This window comes from Littorina saxatilis, linkage group LG13 (genome assembly GCF_037325665.1).
Source record: "Littorina saxatilis isolate snail1 linkage group LG13, US_GU_Lsax_2.0, whole genome shotgun sequence".
Classification (NCBI taxonomy): domain Eukaryota; kingdom Metazoa; phylum Mollusca; class Gastropoda; order Littorinimorpha; family Littorinidae; genus Littorina; species Littorina saxatilis.
In genome coordinates this window covers 14868843-14889519 of record NC_090257.1, presented here as the reverse complement: position 1 = coordinate 14889519, position 20677 = coordinate 14868843, and the positions used below count along the sequence as shown (strand labels likewise).

Here is a 20677-nt window from a genome sequence, read left to right as displayed (position 1 = left end):
ATAACATAGCAAAGTTTTATTGAGTTTTGCTGATAAACAAAAAAGTTATTGTCACCTGAATACCCCACCCAAATTTCAAAGTTGGACGTTTCATGACATACGCATGCCTAAGGCACAAAAAAAAATTGTCTGTTTACGGTACCCCGACCGACCCTATTTTTTTCCCGCGACCCTGGACTTTTTTGGGGGGCATTTGGGGGAGAAAAAAAATAAATAAAAATTTGGCAAAATAACTTAAAAATATGGTTTTTTGAAAAAAAAAAAAAAAAAAAAAAAAAAAGGTCTTTGTATTTTGGCAAAGTGAACAGCTCAGATCATGGGTCAATAAAGTGTTACACAGATGGTCAAAATTAAAGTACAAGATATTGCACTGGAAGTGGTACTAAACTGTTGCTTAGTGTCTGTATGAAGCTACAAGGTGAAAATAGAAAAAGAAAAACACGATTCTTGACTTTGATGGGCTTTTTCTGCTCGTAAACACACATTCTTCTGCTCATCACAGCATGCCCCATTATTGAGTTTAAAACACCAATTAAATTTGTTTTGAATAAAACTCACAATTTTACAATAAGAATTTAGAGACCTGAATCAATTAGGTATATCATACTTAGTTTGACTTTTGCAAAACTAAGTAATTACACATTTAATTGAATCAGTCAGACAGACGGAGACATAGAGAGACAGACAGAGGGCAAACAAAAATCTGGGAAAGAAACCCCTTTAAAAATGTTACCATGTTTGAATTGAAACATCGCAAGGTGAAGCCATAATTCATCACCTTTCAGTATGACGTCATGAGCGTGTTCCACACTTGAAATGACGTGGTTTTGGAGCTTGGAAGTATAATTTCCATTCAACGATCCGAGTTTGTTAAGTTTGAGCATATTTTCAACGTCAAACACCATGAAACTATATATATTTGGAATCAGAAAATGATAAGGAATAGATAGAAGTTGTTTTCAAGTGTCTTTTTTCATAAATAAAGATAGTGGTTATTTATCGGTTTTCTTCATTTTTAAGCATAATTCTCAATACAAAACAACAAAACTATATAGTTTTAGATACAGGACGCAATAGGGAATACACCAATATAAATTTTCTGTTTCAAATATTAGTTTTTAAAAATTTGAAAAAATGACATATTTTGAACAAACATTTCAATAACAAAACTTTAAGTGACCAAGCTGAAATGCAATCCCATAATCCGGCCTAGATCTGAGATTGTGTGATAAGAAATTCGATCAAATTGATGAAAAACTGTAACTGTGAAAGTGCTGCCTCGACCTTTTGGCAAACGGTAAAATATGACGTCATCAAACTGTCCTATCACTAAACAAAAAAACCTTCTATGAGAAAATCCAGTCAAAAATATCCATATCAAATTTCATAAAGATCCACTCAGTAGTTTTTGAGATATGATCTGCAGTGTGAAAAAAAACAATCTCACGCCCATAACGCAAACTCATTTGGTCGTGTTCTGCCGATACTATAATGTTTTTCTTTCCTAAAACACACTATAATAGTAGCCCTTCCCAATGTCTATGCTAAAACTGACTTGTCTGTGTTGTCAATGATTTTGCTACAGTGTGAGAACAAAAAGTCTAAAAAATCTCACGTCCATAACGCTGTGACACGAAAACTCATTTGGTCGTGTTCTGCCGATACTATAATGTTTTTATTTCTTAAAACACACTATAATAGTAGCCCTTCCCAAATGCAATGCTAAAAATGACTGGTCTGTGTTGTGAATGATTTTGATAGTGTATTCCCTCCCGCCAACCCCGCTTATGATTTTTGGGATTTTATTCCTTAAGTCGAATGATACAAACCACGTGTTCAGTAGCGGTAGTGACGTGGCACGCACGATGGGAGGTAACTCCCCGGGTGTATGGTCATTACCATGGCTACGTTTACACTTTTTGTGGTTGGGGTTGCTCCCCTTTAATGTTTTAAGGACGGGTAGCCTTTTCAGACCTTAGCACTTTAGACTGATTTTCTGCAAAGACCGTGTGACACGAAAGTTATGAGCGGAAGACAAATCTGCTGAGTGCAATTACGTTTCAGAAGAGAGTTGGTTAAAACAGTTTATCACTCAGACACGCAAAGGAACACTATAACTTTATTATTCAGGCCATATTTGCTTTCCTTTGTCATGTATGAAAGTACTGGCCTTGGTTGAAGAAAGTGACCTGTCGCTGTGCAACAAATTTGTCGCCATTTTCCGCCGTGTTTTGTAAATAAAACGTGTTTACTACCCACACATACAAAACGATGTTGTTGGTTCTTTTTATTTTCTTATTGTTTGATTCATGCTTAGCAGTTTAGTATGCTTTGTTTTCTTCTCAATTCAATGGATGGCTATAAAATAAGCATTTAAATGTGAAGGTGTTAAAATTACCCATGATCTGAGCTGTTCACCAAAATAACTTAGAAATACGTTTTTGGGGGGAAAAGAAAAAAAAAAAAAAAAAGTCCCGACCTACCGACCCTATTTTATTGGCCTATGTTATCGTTAACAGACTTTTTTTTGTGTGTGCCTAATAATGCATTCCTATAACTAACTTATAACAAAACCCCAGCTTGTTTCTGTCATAAAGTGTGTCTAACATATGAGTTTATCCACTGTCCGACCCATCCAATGTAAAATAACAAAAAATTTTTTTTGATAATTAGATAATTGGTCAGTGGAAAACTACAGGGGGGTGGGGCATCGTAAGCTTGCTTACGATGGGTAAGGGAGCAAACTGGTAAGAGTTAATGATGCAGTCAGCTTGTTTTGAACACTATTTGTATCGGACAGCAGAGGTAAAATAAACTTGGCCAAAAAATTATTGCAACAAATTTCAAACCCAAATTAAAGCATTAATCCCCGTGTCATTTTATTAACACTTTATATGCCAGAGAAGGCCGTTCACTTAACCTTCAGGATCACCATTTGGATTAAATATTTCTTTTACAGGGATCACGTGACCGCCGCTCAAGTAAGGGTACCCTCAAAATCGACCAGACAAAAACGGAAGAGCCGAATGAAAAATCGACAAAAAATCACATTCGGCAAAACGTTGCAACTTTCACATACGAGAAAAAAGTCAAACCAATTATCTACCCTGAACAGATTGTTTTGTTTTGCTACCTTGCATATTACGCGTGCTATGCTATTCCTACTGATGCAGGTGTCGATCGCAAGAGCGGTCAAAAACGGGACTTTTTGCGTCATTTTTTAGGGGTATTATGACAAAAAAGTCTGCACTTTAGCAATGACTGCTTTGAAACTTTCAGAATATTTTACCAACATACTAGAGATACTTTGAGCGAAATGATGGATTGTTACAGGTGTTTGTTAAAATGTTATGCAATTTTTCGAAAGAAGTTTTTAATCTCGTCGTAGGATTGTTCCCTTGGGTCCAAAAAATGTATGACTTTGCATGTCTTTAGAAAAATGATTGATACACACACTGCTAAAGTTTTATGTGCGTGTAAGCACTGACGCAAATTTGCTGGACCAGTAAACACGCTACATATTTAAGCGATGATTCTGGTGCCACAGCGATGCCCAGCCAAGCGTGACCGTAGCATGTTTTAAGGGGCACGCAGCGATAACAGCTGTAAGTGCGAAACAGCGTGAACGTTCTATTTTTTCCTCATGGACTAGCATGACTAATAAATTAACGCCAGCAGCTACACACAAATGAAACTTAGACAGAATCTGTATCAATCATTTATCTGTAGATATACAAAGTCATGAATTTTTTGGACACAAGTAAACAATCCTATGACAAGTTTAACAACATTTTCCGAAACATTGCGTCACATCTGGATAAATAACCGTAACGATCCAAACTTTCGCACGAAGTATCTCTAGTATGTTGGTAAAATATTCTGAAAGTTTCAAAGCAATCCACCAAGTCATTGCTAAAATGTAGCACTTTTTGACATGATACCCATAAAAATTGACGTAAAACGTTCCGTTTTTGACCGCTCTTGCAATCGACACCTGCATCAGTAGCAATAGCATAGCACGCGAAATACGCAAGGTAGCAAAACAAAATAATCTGTTCACTTCAGGGTAGATAATTGGTTTGACTTTCTTCTCATATGTGAAAGTTGCAACGTTTTGCCTATTGTGATTTTTTGTCGATTTTTCATTCGGCTCTTCCGTTTTTGTCTGGTCGATTTTGAGGGTACACTTACTTGAGCGGCGGTCACGTGATCCCTGTAAAAGAAATATTTAATCCAAAAGGTGATCCTGAAGGTTAAGTGAACAGTTTTAATTAAATGACACAGGAATTAAGGCTTTAATTTGGGTTTGAAATTTGTTGCAATAATTTTTTGGCCAACTTTAGATCAAACGTTTTAAGATGCTTCAGGTATGGAAACACATACACACACATTCACATATATATGCGAAGTCCAAAAGTTTCAACTTACACGCCTGTAACGCTGCCCACACCTAACTGTTTCATTGCTGACTGCTGTGAAACATCACCCATTGCTCGCCTGAAAACACTTTGGAACCAGTTCTCGTTGATGTTGATAGCATCTAACACCTGAAAGCAACAGACAACCTGTAATTACCAGAAACATTTGACATTGTCCAGCTCTTTGGAGCTGCAACACAAAATGTCCAAGCTACTGGTTTGTCTTTTATTTAACTATTAATTCTGAACTTCATCTGATACTATTTGTTACCTTGGCAAAGCTAATTCCAGCTTATACCATTGCAGAGCACTGCACATACACAGTTACAAGGACAGATGTTTTTAAAAGAAGAAAAAACAAGTCGCATGAGGCGAAATTACTACATTTCTTTCTTTCTTTATTTGGTGTTTAACGTCGTTTTCAACCACGAAGGTTATATCGCAACGGGGAAAGGGGGAAGATGGGATAGAGCCACTTGCCAATTGTTTCTTGTTCACAAAAGCACTAATCAAAAATTTGCTCCAGGGGCTTCCAATGTAGTACAATATATTACCTTACTGGGAGAATGCAAGTTTCCAGTACAAAGGACTTAACATTTCTTACATACTGCTTGACTAAAATCTTTACAACAAGAGGCGAAGCCCTCAAGGCTCACGTAAGAAATCGACAAACAGTAACACAAACTCAATCACTCCGTCACACACACACACACAGTACACACACACACACACACACACACACACACACGCACACACACACACACACACACACACACACACACACACACACACACACACACACACACAGAAAGAGCATAGGTGAAACTGTGCAAGAAAGCGAGACACTAGATCTAGATCTGTCTGCATGTAGCCTACTTATGGACACGACTGCCAAATAGTCTCGGCCCGCTCAAAATAACAATCACCGAGACTTTCAGTAATTCCATCGCGTGACGTCTAACCCTCGTACGTCATAATGTGACGTCAATGTAATATGACGTCTTCAAATGTTAAAGTTTCTACCACAGACATACATACATACATACATACATACATACATACATACGCACGCACGCACAGACAGACAAAAGTTAGCATCGCATAGGCTACACTTCGTGAGCCAAAAATTGACTATATTCTATACAAGAAACAATTCGGACTCTTCGTTCGCGTTCGCCATCATTGTTTATTCCCGGAAGACATGCACCAAATATGACGTCACTGGCAGGGGAGAGAAGCAGTATCAAAATGTTGTCGATTGCTTCCCTTCTTGCTGATTACAGGTGAGATTGAGCACTTTCTAAGGCCGACTACGGGCGATCGGAGAGGAAGAATTTGTTTTGTTTAATATAATTATTTGGAATCCTGATATGCAAGTCTTTCGATTCGGCGAATACAAATTTTGCACTTTAGTAGGCCTTTAAAGGCCTTTCACTTAGCTATTTAGCACATTTTTCGGATCAAAGATTCCTATTATAAGTATCACGTGGTCGCCGCCGAAGTAAGGGTACCCCCAAAATCGACCTGACAAAAACGTCAGGTACCAATTAAAAAATCAACAAAAATTCAGAATAGGCTTAACTTGGCAATGTTTACATACAAGGAGAAAGCCAAATCCATGATCTATCCAAAACAGGTTGTTTTGTGTTGCTATATTGCGTATCTCTTGTGTTTTGTCATTTCTACTGATGTAGGTGTGGAGCGCATGAGCTGTAGAATTTTGAGGGGTACCATGACAAAAAGCTCTGTATTTCAGTAATGCCTGAATGGATTGCTTCGAAACTTTCAGGATCTTAAGTCTATACAAGACGTACGTTCGGTAAAATTCGCATCGTTAAATATATTTGTTGAGAAGATATACAATCTTCCAGATTTCCAAGCATATAACCAGGTCATGTCCCAAATAGACACTAGGTCTGGGGACAGAAAAACCAAGTTAGCATAGCAATCTTCCAGAAAATGTTTTAAAACGTGTCATAGGTTTGAAAAAGGGGCGGGGATGTAGCTCAGTCGGTAGCGCGCTGGATTTGTATCCAGTTGGCCGCTGTCAGCGTGAGTTCGTCCCCACGTTCGGCGAGAGATTTATTTTCTCAGAGTCAACTTTGTGTGCAGACTCGCCTCGGTGTCCGAACACGCCCGTGTGTACATGCAAGCACAAGACCAAGTGCGCACGAAAAAGATCCTGTAATCCATGTCAGAGTTCGGTGGGTTATAGAAACACGAAAATACCCAGCATGCTTCCTCCGAAAGTGGCGTATGGCTGCCTAAATGGCGGGGTAAAAACGGTCATACACGTAAAAGCCGTGGGAGTTTCAGCCCATGAACGAACAAACAAACAAAGTAATAGGTTTGAAAGTTTGCATCCAAACAATTCATGACTTTGCATGCATACAGACAAATGAGTGTTACAAATACTGACTAAGTTTCATATAAGTACAATCAGTGGTTTACGTTTGCTAGTCTGTAAACACGATCACATTTTTGTTTAGGATTGCAGTGCGACAGCGATGTCCAGTCATCTGTGACCGCAGCATGTTTTGAGAGGCACTCAGCAGCAACCGCCCTCAATAGCAAACAGCCTGACTGTTCCATTTTTTTCTCATGTATTTACATGGCTAGCAAATGTCTGTCAGTGGTCATACTCAAATGAAAATTTGGCAGTTCTTCTAACGATCATTTGTCTGTATGCGTGCAAAGTCATGAATTTTTGGGATGTACATTCAAAAACCTGTGACGGGTTTAAAAACATGTTCCGGAAGACTGCATAACATCTGAGTACAAACATGTAGTGATCCACAATTTTACCCTGGGTAAGTCTCGTATGTAGACTTGAGATCCTGAAAGTTTCAAAGCAAGCCATTCAGGCATTACTGAAATACAGCGCTTTTTGTCATGGTACCCCTCAAAATGGATGCAAAAACCTCTTGTTTTCTACTGCGCTCCACACCTGCGTGAGTAGAAATGACATTACACAAGAGATACGCAATATAGCAACACACAAAAACAACCTGTTCTGGATAGATCATTGATTTGGCTTTCTCCTCGTATGTAAACATTGCCAAGTTTAAAGTTAAGTCTATTCTGAATTTTTGTTGATTTTTTAATTGGTACCTGACGTTTTTGTCAGGTCGATTTTGGGGGTACCCTCACTTCGACGGCGGTAACATAACAGAAATAACATACCTATAACAGAAATCGTTGATCCGAATTAAGTGCCATATAGCCAAGTGAAGGGCCTTTAATGGCATATATTGACATAAAATTTGAATGAAATGACTCGGGAATGAATGTTTTAGTTGGGGTACAAAAATGGGTACACAATAATTTGTTTGCTCAGTTTATGTTAAATTTTAAACATTTAGTCAAAACTTGACTACATGTAAAAAGATGCAGGCTTCTAGTATCCAAAAATATTACCTCATATTCTTCGTCATTCTCGGGCAGTATATCCATGGTAGCAAATTACCAGCAGACGTCAGTCACTCAGTCAGCAATGTCGGCCCTGTCAGGCGCACCTTACACAGGACACAAGCAACACTGCGTCAATAATGATTTGCTTTTTTCACACAATACAGGAATGTTGTTAGGCGTCGAACATAGACAGATTAACTGCCTCAAATGTCCAATTCACACTTGTAAGGTGGACTGTGTCTGATTAAATGTGTATCATTGGTCAATAGATTGCAGAGCTGTGACAACATTTTGCCACTTTGTACTCAAGATCATTCTGTAACATGTGTAATCCACAACACAACCACAGAAACCAACCAAACTGACATATAAACACACACACACACACACTAATTAGACAGTGCGTGAGACTGAGAGAGAGAGAAATCTGCTATAACAACTGTTCCACAGCATCGGTATCTGAAAGTACATAGCATTAGCATCCAGTAGCCCAGTGGTACAGAATTTCGGTCTCTCTCAGGTATGGAGTAACTTTTTGCCTTAAAGATAAGATGTTTGGGGGTTTTACTTTCAGTACAGTAGGTCCATTTAAAATTAATCATATGGAACAAAGCCATTTGGCATTTCAAATAAGTTTGTTGTTAATTTGAAGCGGTCGATCAACAGCCGTTTGTTCATTTGATTCATGAATTAATTGGTGAAATCATATTTTTCTCCCATCAAGGAAGGTAACTGTGTAATTTTCTGTCATTTGTCTAGAACCCTTCTTTCTTTCCCCCTAGTGATTTTTGTTATTGTTATAATCTTATAAATGAAAAACACAAAATCATTCGTCAAAATAAAAAAAAGGACAAGGAGTAACTGTAAGTTTAAAACTGACACATTCACCCACACAAAAGAGAGAGAGAGAGAGAGAGAGAGAGAGAGAGAGAGAGAGAGAGAGAGAGAGAGAGAGAGAGAGAGAGAGTAAAAGTGAAAATGTAGAATCAGTTGGCAAGTACTCCCAGTCCGTAATCGCTTTTCTCAGTTCCTTGCCTTGTCTTCGGGTTCTTTGTTTTTAAACTTAGCTGATGGAACAAACTATATATGAGGTACATGCAACCCAAATTCATGTTGATTAAGTCAGGACATTTGTCCCATTAGAACAAACTTGTAGCAACATCCCTGCAATAACACTTCAAATGAAATTAAAGGAAATTATCTCAATCAGATCAGAGGCCGGGCAGGGATGTAGCTCAGTCGGTAGCGCGCTGGATTTGTATCCAGTTGGCCGCTGTCAGCGTGAGTTCGTCCCCACGTTCGGCGAGAGATTTGTTTCTCAGAGTCAACTTTGTGTGCAGACTCTCCTCGGTGTCCAAACACGCAAGCTCAAGACCAAGTGCGCACGAAAAAGATCCTGTAATCCATGTCAGAGTTCGGTGGGTTATAGAAACACGAAAATTCCCAGCATGCTTCCTCTGAAAATGGCGTATGGCTGCCTAAATGGCGGGGTAAAAAACGGTCATACACGTAAAATTCCACTCGTGCAAAAATAACCACGAGTGTACGTGGGAGTTTCAGCCCACGAACGCAGAAGAAGAAGAAGAAGATCAGTGGCCCGCTCACAAAATGAAATTCATAAATCAGTTAGAGTAGAGTGTCAACATTGTGGCAATTAACTCAGCACCATGTTTGATATGCTTGTAAATCACACAATATGATTTAGAACCATTAATACCATGCCTTCTGTCACATGTTGAAAATCAAACAGGGTTCAAATTCTAATGGGACATAATTGAACTTGAACTTGAAGGCACATATTGAGGTCTAACGAATGACATCTCACAACGTGCGTGGTCTTCCTTGGCAATCAAGAAAGCCGCCGCGATCATTGCGCAGACGACACTTCTAGACCGCCAATATTTTTTGTGCGCATCACGTGCTCCCCATAAATCGTCCGGAAACGAAGCAATTGGGAAACCTGGATATACCAAGTATGCCCCCCCCCCCCCCCCCCTCCTACCTACCCCAATATCCTGCATCTATTTCTGTTACAGTGTTACTGTTAGCCTTGTGTATATTATATATATATACCTAAAGAACACACACACAATATACTTTGCAGGGGCGGAGCAGTTAAGCCCGAGGGGGGGGGGGGGGGGGTTACAACCTGGGGTCAAAGGGTGGGGTACAGGGGAAGTTGGGGGATCTGGGGGGCAAAGCCCCTCTGAAGCTGAAGAATTTTTGCTATTTTATAAACAATTTGTGGTTTATCCTTGATTTTAAACATGATCAACTGGTGTCAGCAGCCACTCATTATTTCTTTTAAAGTTAGTATTAAATCTTCACTCTGACATATATATATGAGTTGTTCTTTGCTACTGGTCACAAGTGGGGGTCAGCTCACAGGGTCGCATTTTTCAATACAGTCTAGGGGAGAAACTGGTCACAAAGCACCCAGTACATGCCAGAGAGATAGGAGAATCGGCACAATCAAAGAAAATACAGTGGAACCCCTCACAAGGACCCCGGGCCCCTCTCTAACGACTACCCCGCCACAACAACCCTTTTTTTTGTAACCGATGTGTTTCCTTATACAGTTGTCACCAGTGTAGCGACCACCCCGCTCTAACGTCTAAGGACCGACCTAACAGCTTGTGTAACGACTTTGTCAGACAAAGCCAAGACTCTCAGTCAGCTTAACGCATCACTCAAACCGGTTATAACCAGTTATAACCGTCTCGCGTAAGCAAATTTTAAGGCACTAAACCGCTGAGAGGTGTGATGGTTGGGTGGGCTGAGTAAACATCACAAACCAATCATCGAGAAAACAAACTCACGTGACCAACATACACCGTTCAACTCAGTCAGAATAGACAGTCTTTGGACAGAAGAGCAGTGGAGATCGACATGGCGTCTACAAATAAAATAAAATATTTCACTCTCGAAAATCGAGTGAATGTTGTGAACAGACACAAAAAGGGAGAAACTTCCATCGCGATTGCAAAAAGTCTTGATGTTGGAAAATCGCAAATTCAAAGAATTATCCAAGACTAAGAAAACATTCTGAAAAGGTGGGAAAGTGGTGACAATGCCGATCGAATGCGATCAAAGCGGCAGAAGACAACATACTCTGACGTAAATGAAAAGGTTTGGGATTGGTTCCTGGCTGCCAGAAAAAAGAATTTTCCGATCTGCGTGTGCGGCGAGATCAAAGGCAGGTCCATTGTGATAGCTGGGTGGCCTTGTTTATAGACACTGACCTTCTTCCCAGGGGTCATTGACCCAGTTTTAGCTATGAGAGGTGGTTCCCCTTTCATATCTGAGAGAGGAAACACTTCCTGTACCCGGGTCAGTAACCGAGTTTAACCTATGGGGAGTTTAACCTATGGGGCGGTCTCTTCGATGTCTTGAGAGGAAACTTGGCCAGGGTAGTACATGCACCAGAACTGGTGGACACCAAGGACAATGTCAAACATGAAATCGAAGCAGTTTGCTTGAGGAAACGGTCGTCAGCAACTCAAACTTCTCCGTTTTCTTTTTTTTAAGAAAATCTGACTTTCTTTGTGGCCCCCTGACCCCGCCCCCTCCCTCTGTTAGGACCCCCCTCCATAAGGACCGATTTTTGTCAACATTTTCAAGGTCGCTAGAGAGGGGTTCCACTGTACCAAAATCATTCTATAGATATGGAAATATTAAGATTTACTGTGAAAATGCTAGCAAAAATGGCGTCCAAAAACGGGAACGCACACTTGGTGCGTCTTTGAAGACTTACCTCCCGTTCTGTGTTGTTGATAATAGTCGTGTTTGGGCTGTTTTTGTTGAAATAGTATCTAATAAAACTGATGCAGTTCTTGAAATGTTGCAAATTATTGTTGTCTTTGTGAAATGCGAGAGTGTTCTGAGGCGTAATCTGCATACGGCCGATGTCCCACATAGGGTACCCCACTTCGATCAGCGTATCACTCCAAATGAGCTTCATAGCAGAAAAGCAGATACACTACCAAAACACTGCATAACAGATCTACAAGTCTGAGCCAGAATCATTGAAATTTACTTCCTGTATAAAATATTGCAATCAAATTTGCTCACGCCGTCCCACATGCAACGCAGGTTACCTTCGCCTTCGATTCAAATTAACTCCACGCTAACTGAATTACCATCGAAACGCAGACAACGAACTGATTCGGAGATTACACGCCACACATTTATGATACTTTACACACAAATTTCAACTGTGTTGTTTCGCGATAAACAGTCATAAACAAACAAATGTGGCACCGTCACTTCGCTTCGGAAGGAGAAACGCAGGTTACCAAGAGATTGTTTCCGATACCTGTCGGATTAAAATCATCGTTTTCCACGAATGACGGCTCTTTGGCAGATCTGGTGAGTTGGAAACTGTCTATGAATGGTTCATTTAATGTCAAATCGTTACATTCTTGTCGATATTGTTACCTTTGGGTTCATAAATGAAGTCAATGGGCGTGTTTTCCTGAAGTGACTTTTGTCAGCATAGAACTTGCTGTGCTTCGATCATTGACTGGGAAGAATCTTCCAATGACACTAGTTCATTTCACTACGCGACTGCAGGTCTGCAAGGAAACTTATGGCAGGGGAAATAAGCTTAACTGAAGATGAATAAGCGGAGTAACTGTTCTTCAACGGATTGCTCTCACTGATCTAAATATTTAGATCTTGTCGTCTGCTAGTCTGCTAGTAAGTTGTCTTCGGTCGTGTGAAAGTCATATCTATTTCGACTGTGTGCACCGATCCGTGTAGTAAAATGTTGATCTTTGATGATTTGGCAACATAACTTCGCTAAATGTGCTTCGAGTGTATCTCCCCGTTAACCATTTGAAAACGTCTTTTAACAAGACCATGTTTTGACAGCCCAGACGGGGAGGATCCTCGATAGCTCACAGAGTATATAATGTTTTCCGCCGTTTTTTTAAAGAATCCTGTCAAATTTGCTATTCCAAAAGTACCCTATGACACGACTCGAGTGACAAAGAACATTCTCTGCAATTCCTGTCTTAGTCCGTGCAGCCGTTTCGGGTCCTATCGTCATCATACAAACATACACACAGACACACAAGAACCAGCTTTAAAAGTTAGATTATGTAAGAACCATGTGAACCAGTGATTTTGTCTTATGTACATCAGATACTACAGTATTTCTGTTTTATGAAAAGCTATATTTCACAAACAAAATTAAAGATTTGAATTTTGACCACTTTTCCCCCTTTCTGTCACCAGTACTGAAGAACAACTCATATATGAGTCATTCTCCAAAACTGGTTAACAAAAGTGGGAATAAGGCCCAAAAATAAAACTTGACTAATTTGAGTTGAATTATTGATTCAAAGGTTCTTTGTTATCAGAATGACAGTTTGCAAGAAACGAAAAAGCAAGAAATACGTTTCCTTACAAAATACAGGTATCTGATAGGGGGGTATACCCGTCTCCTTACGTGCGCATCATCGTGACACAAATTTGTTAATAATGCAGTCATATTGAATGATTATATGTTGTACTAATTATAGCTTGACAAGCAAGTATAAGGAGTTGTTTAAAAAGAAAGAAATAAAAAATATAAACAAAAAAATAATTTTTTAATAAAAAAATAAAATATAATTTTTATTTTTTAATTTTTTAAATTTTTTTACAAATATACCTTGGCACGTACATACAATATACATGTACACACATTTATATTGGTGACAGAAAAGGTTTGTGGACAGAAAAAGGGGAATAAGAGAGAGAGAGAGAGAGAGAGAGAGAGAGAGAGAGAGAGAGAGAGAGAGAGAGAGAGAGAGAGAGAGAGAGAGAGAGAGAGAGAGAGAGAGAGAGAGAGAGAGAGAGAGAGAGAGAGAGATCCTGCGTAAATGTGAAAACGTTGTAACAACCTTGAATTTGACGAGGTGTTGAATACGTATTTGACAATCACACATAAAAAAACACCCCAGAAAATGTATAATTATATCAATTTTATTGTGATCAACAATATTCAGATCATGCAAAAACAAACACCATACTTTGAAAAATCCGAAAGAACAACAGACAATATAATGTGCCGGATATACAACAATAAAGCTTCAAGCAAAAGGCAACTAAGAGGATAATATTGTGTAGTGATATAGAAAATGGTGGTTTCTCTCTTCTTCTTCCGTTTCAAAGCAATCGCAGCCTTTTTTTGGTGTGACATTTTGGCCCTGTACTTTTGTTGCCGCTCTGCATCTTTCTGCCTTTTGTTGAGAACTGTCTGTCTAGGTGTATCTTTCTTGGGGTTATTGATCTGAAGTCCCAACGCTATCATTGTTTCTGTACATTTCGCTTTACGAAAACACGTAGCAACCCTGTCAGCCTCTCTCTTCTCCGGCGTTCTTTTCGCTTTTTCTTGCCCTTTCTCTCCCAGACTCTTGATACCCTCCAGCTCTTCGGTTTTTTTTTAATGTTGTTTCTGAAACGCTGTTGTCGTTTAGCAGCAGCAGAAGATCCATCAGTTTGGACAGTGATTTTACTTTCAGTGGGTGAGGTGGGCACCTCGGATGAGGAGGAAGTTCTCTGTTTCTTCAGTAACTGCCGTACGGACACCCTGAGGTCCACCATAGCCACCTAGTACCTGTCAAGCAATTCCAGCATGTTAAAACCATTAAGTTTGAAGAGTATTATAAGTAAGAAGACCCAATTTGTGTTCTTTCTAACAAGATATCATTTTTGCTATCAACACCAATGGTGAAATTCCTAATTGAGGGGCTATATTGCTCCCACACAGATGGTGCTTGGGATTAAGGTGGATTGATAGGGGGTTTTGAATTTAATAAACACCTTTGATTTAAAATCAATAGCAACTAGTGCAAATATGAAACAAACATACAGACACACACACACACACACAAACACACACACACAAACACAAACACACACACACAAACACACACAGAGGTTCGGGTTTGTGCGTCACTGAATAAGCAGACTATAATGCAGGTCTCTCCAAACGGTGCTTGAACCGCGTCCTGTACTCATATATACGCACGCACGTACGCACGCACACAGATACACATTTCGAAAACACACGCATGCACGCGTTAACATTTCACGCACGCACGTGCAAACAGACACATATATATAGACACACAGGGACAAAAAGACACACACACAAACACGCACGCATGTATTCACACGCGCACGCACTTACACACACTCACACACACACCCACAGAACCAGACCTGTTTACCCCCATAAGTGTTTTGGAGTAATGCTCAGCCCCAAAAATAGTAATCCTGGCACAAAAATAGTAATCATCCAGCATTCGTCGCCAATTACAATGCACATGACAACTGTGTCTGCGAAACGCAATCATGCACATCTATATATATATACGACTTGTGTCTGTGTGTGTGTCTGTGTGTTTGTGTATCTGTGTATTTGTGTGTTTGTGTATTTGTGTATTCGCCATGCACGGCCAAAGTTCTCGATGGATCTGCTTCAAATTTGGTGGGCATATTCAGGTAGACCCGGGACACGACACAACCTGGTCGATATTTCAACACGTGCTCTCAGCGCGCAGCGCGGAACCGATTTTGGTTCCACCTCAGCTATTTTGGTTCCACCTCAGCTACCCGGGCCCCCATACCGACACACCAAAGCCAAAGTTCTCGGTGGATCTTTTTCAAATTTGGACACCGTATTCAGCTACACCCCGGACACAATATCATCGATGAGATATTTCAACACGTGCTCTCAGCGCGCAGCGCTGAATCGATTTTGGTTTTTGTGTTCATTTCACCATTATAAGTAACTCTTCCTTATCTTCTCATATTCTCCAGGTTTTCAGCGTTTACCTCCCTTCCTTCGTATGGTGCACTTTTGTGTGAGTGGAGCGTCTTCGGATATTCCCGGCGTTCTGTTACTGTTACTATTTTTAGAAGGTCAACGCAGTGTCCAGAACGTAAATTGGACCCGTAAATTATCCTCACTGTAAAAGTGCAAAGGTCGAATCAATTTATAGCCACGCGAAAAATACACTGTCATCTATCTCTCTATAGATACGGCTTCTCTGGTTTGTTTTTTATGTGTGTGTGTGTGTGTGTGTCTCTATGTGAGCAACACCTGTGCATTGTTCAGTTCTGTTTGTGATGTGGTCTGGCGGCTTTTGTGTAATTTTATGTACTGGCCTTCCTTTGAGAAGCCATAACTTGCTCAGTCCTGTTTGAGTGGAGTTCGCCTCCAAAGGTGATTAACACGGTTACATTCGTCGACAAGGATGGGACTCGATATGGTCAGGAATGGCATTATGGCCACTGAATCATTTTCGTGCTGTTCCCATTCCACGAATCTGGGAGGGACCTAAGCTTGGCGGGTCCATTGTTCGGACCCGGCGAAGCCGGCGTACGGTTCTAAGTACTTCTTCCCGGCGAAGCCGGCTACCCGGCGAAGCGGGTATTCATTCTAGTATAATATATCCATCAATCACAAACAAAACACATCAGTCAGTTTTTGTAGTCATCATAATTTCAAAGAAGATCACATCAAAAGCACATGCATCACTGATTCTTTTTCTTTTGCTCGTAGTAGGCCTTTTTCAGTGTGTCAAGCGCTTCTCTACTGTACTTGCGCTTGCCGAATGAGTGAGGGCGAGACTTCACCACTAGAATAAGGCTCTCCAGCGTCTCATCAGACAGACATGATCTCTGGTCAGTCCTGTGCTTTTTCACCCCATTTTGCCATTGAAAAAAAGAATGCCAAACATGTTTGTTTTTTTTTTTAAATTTATGAAAATCGTAGTCTTGACACGGATAGCGGAATGGCGTAGTTTTTGCAGAAAATCGTAATAAATTACGCCAAAATCGTAAGGGTAAACAGGTCTGCAGAACACAGAAAAAAACACACAGAAACAAACACAGATGCATACACTCACACGCACTCACACACACACACACACATACGCACACAAACACGATTCTGGGGAGGGAGGGGGTATTCGGGGGGCAGTTGTCCGGGGGGGGGGGGGGGGGGGGGGGACTGGGGCAACTGTCTGCCCATGGTTTGGGGCATTTGTCTGGGGGGCAATTGTCATAGGGGCAATTGTTCAGAGGGCAGATGTACAAGGGGGAATTGTCCGGGGGATAATTAGCCTTCTACCGGAGACATCATTCACAACATGTCTCTTGTTGTCATTGGTGCGCACAAAACTTGGTCACTGGATAAAGCATCAGATTCATAATATTCGCTTTTGAGAATGCAATACAATGTCATAAGTGAGCAATCTAGGTGAGCATACACCTTTGTTTTAAGAAAAGGTTTTATTTTAAATCGCAAGATTCCGAAGATGCCGTTACGCTCACTTCATGAGATTACAGGACTGACAAGCGAAACCCGGTGGGGCTGAAGAACTTCATGGAATTCACACTTGCGTGATTTTAATTTGATTTTTTTTGTACAAACATGCTTATAAATGAATGAGCAACAAAATAATACCAACCTTGTCATGTGAGATTCCCAGGAATCCAAGCAATCGGGGTCTGCATCTCGCCGGTAGCAGAGGGCGTTACGAACGCACCCGTCCAAAATGTCAACTACACCTTTTTTCATGAATTACGTCATTATACACGACAAATTGTGAAAAAAACATCACGCATCTGTATGGCTGGGTGATTAACAAAGGTGCAAACATGAAAATGTATGGTTTCATTCAGTTGAATTGATGCTAGCTTATAATGAAAACGGCCGTTACGAAGCCATCACGTGTGACACAAAACACTCTCTGAGACATCACATTCGTCCAAAGTGTGTCCTCGGTTGAATGAATGCATTTTCTGCATCTTCAAGGTGCACTTGTTGACTTGATCGTAAAACAATTAGTGATTATAAAGAAATTCATTTGGTTACAGAGGTAGGAAAAATCTAAGTGAGCGTGACAACATTCGATGCGTACGTAAGGCTGTTTTCAACTTCATTTTTGGGGGTCTCAAACACAAAGAAAATAACAACAATTGCACAGGAATGAACCTTTATCGTTTCACAAAGTGACTTTTCAACAAATCATGTATACTGTTCAAAAAAAGAAACGCATAGCTTGTAATATTTGGTTAATTTAGTTATATGGCTACAAGGATATCCACCAAACTGCAGAAAATGTTTATCTGGTCGTCGACCTTTCGTCCATTGCCACAAGTGAGCTCTGCACGTGACGCATGCGTTATCAGTGGCTACAATGTCAAAATTGCTCATTTGGCATGACCACTCGTCATGCTTCAGTGTAATCTCGTGAAACTCGGGGAATATTGAGCTCTCACCATGTCTTCCAAAACCCATAAAAGCGGATTGTTCGCCACAAAGAAATCAGACGACAATTCAGCGACGAAAGATGGCCCGATTGAGCAGAGAAGACCGCCAAATTGCATTGGGTCGTTTACAAGCAGGCCAAAGTCAAAGTGCAATCGCCAGGCACTTCCACGTGTCCCAGAGCACCATCAGTAGACTGTGGGTCAGGTTTCAAGCCACTGGCTCCGTTGCTGACTTGCCACGAGCGGGAAGACCAAGGGCGACAACTGCTGCTCACGACCGCTTCATACGGCTCCGCCACCTCCGGAATCGTTTCCTGTCGGCCTCATCTTCTGTCCAGGCTCTCCCCGGGCCACACCGATTATCGGACCAGACCGTGCGGAACCGCCTGCATGAAGCTGGTTTGAGAGCTCGCAGACCTCACAGAGGAGCTGTCCTCACCCGCCGCCATCGCCAGAACCGAGTGCAGTGGGGCAACCAGCACCTTCGCTGGACCGTCCGGAATCACTGGAGACACGTGTGGTTCAGCGACGAGTCCTACTTCCTGCTCCAGCGACATGATGGTCGGAGGAGGGTCTACCGGAGAGTAAACGAACCTTACGCGCCCAACTGTGTGGATGAGGCACCCGTTCATGGTGGTGGAGGCGTCATGGTGTGGGGGGCGATCAATACCGCTGGAAGGAGCACCCTGGTGCACGTCCAAGGGCGCATAACTGCCCAGCGATACGTGGAGGAAATTCTGCGCCCACACGCCCTTCCTCTTCTGGCTGACCAGGATGCCATATTCCAGCAGGACAACGCTCGCCCGCACACAGCACGACTCACCACCCAGTTCCTCACCGACCACCATGTCCAGGTGCTTCCCTGGCCATCCATGTCGCCAGACATGAACCCGATAGAACACCTCTGGGATGAATTGGACAGACGTGTGCGCAGGCGAGAAGAAGCGCCGGCAAATCACCGCGATCTATTGCAGGCACTTCAGGAGGAGTGGGACACCATCCCACAGCAAGATATCCGGCATCTGATCCAGTCCATGCCCAGAAGGTGCCGGGCAGTTGTTGCTGCTCAAGGCAGTCACACCCCCTACTGACTTGACAGCCTCGGCACCCAATCGTATTGATTGACTGATTGATTTGAAGATGCAAATGAACTGTGTGTGCATTCAACTGTGTCCATACCAAATTTCAAACAAATAATCTAAATATTGGATTTTCTGTTAATTTTTTCGAAAAATAAAACAAATTTGGCAAGTAGCAACTATGCGTTTCTTTTTTTGAACAGTATATAATAAATGTATCGTGGCAATGGACCGTAGCTTCCAATATATGTACCGACCCTGTTCCCATTTTTCTGACGCCATTTTTGTTGATTTACTGACATTATTACACTATATTTAATATCAAAATACAAATATGTTCATTCATTTTGTTGTGGGTGCTTCTTCAAACATATCTGTATCCACATAAACAGGGGGAAAGGTCTAGTTAGAAGGAAGACGTGTCGCTTTGGAGTGGCAGCCGAGGGGGGGGGGGTGTTCCAGAACCCCTGTAACCCCCCTACCCCCCTAATCCGCCCCTGCTTTGAGACTTTCATTAGCATACTTGTAGGAGCAAAACCGAAAGTGACCACTGGCACTACCTACTCTCTTTCATGACATTGACAGTATTGCAATGACTCCAAGTCGTTCTAGAACGTTAACCTCAAAAGATCTTCGTAGGTTTAATCAAAAGCTTCTTTCTCCTGCCTCACTAAAACTTTCCGATTCTACCGTATACTGATCTTATGTCGTCCTGATCACCTGTGCCGTGGCTGTTGACTGTTGTCTGCGATGAGCGAGACCTTCCAAGGAAATCTTTCAATAAACGAAATTCATTGAATCTAACGTTGTAAACATTTGAAATTACAACATTTAGAGATAAACCGTTCAAGAATACTGCTCAGACACTGCTGGGCCCAAACACAAATGCGGTCAGAATTATCCGTATGTTCAAAACTTGTCTGCTGCGACTGCTGGATAAAACGAACAAAAAGGAGAAGAAGGAGAGTCTGACAGGGAGAAAAATAAAAATAATTGCACCGCTCGCTTGACTCTCTGCGCCCACTTCGACTGAAAGCTTCCCGCACAGGCTGAGTTTGCGTAACACCTTGCCCTCTATTGAAGACTCCCTCCCGTTTTAGACCCTGTTTTCTGAGATTTTCTGTAGATAAGTATAATTAAGTAGAAGTGCAATTCCCTTGTCACAGTCGTAATGATTGAGGAGCAAGCTGGTTTTCGAGGGGGCTACAGCACAGTTGATCAGTATTTTTACGTTGTATGCTGTTGTCCAGAAGCACTTAGCCCGAAACATGAAGCTGTACGTAGCCTTCGTAGATTTAAAACAAGTCGCGTAAGGCGAAAATACAATATTTAGTCAAGTAGCTGTCGAACTCACAGAATGAAACTGAACGCAATGCCATTTTTCAGCAAGACCGTATACTCGTAGCATCGTCAGTCCACCGCTCATGGCAAAGGCAGTGAAATTGACAAGAAGAGCGGGGTAGTAGTTGCGCTAAGAAGGATAGCACGCTTTTCTGT

At 41.3% G+C, this 20677-nt stretch overlaps 1 protein-coding gene across 3 annotated transcripts in view; it reads right to left on the bottom strand.

Annotated features, from left to right (window-relative positions):
* Window positions 1-20035, bottom strand: part of LOC138983692 (FUN14 domain-containing protein 1-like) — a 33640-nt gene extending 13605 nt beyond the window's left edge. Inside the window, exons 1-3 of one of the 3 annotated variants that reach the window (XM_070356987.1) lie at window positions 19901-20035; window positions 7836-7933; window positions 4429-4547 (exon numbers count right to left, since the gene is read on the bottom strand). In XM_070356987.1, coding sequence (XP_070213088.1) covers window positions 4429-4547; window positions 7836-7871 — 155 coding nt within the window. In that variant the 5' untranslated portion in view covers window positions 7872-7933; window positions 19901-20035. Of the gene's footprint in view, window positions 1-4428; window positions 4548-7835; window positions 7936-19744; window positions 19766-19900 lie in introns of those variants that run through there. The other 2 variants (XM_070356988.1, XM_070356989.1) reach the window with 2 other exon arrangements.
* Between the last annotated feature and the right edge of the window lie 642 nt (window positions 20036-20677).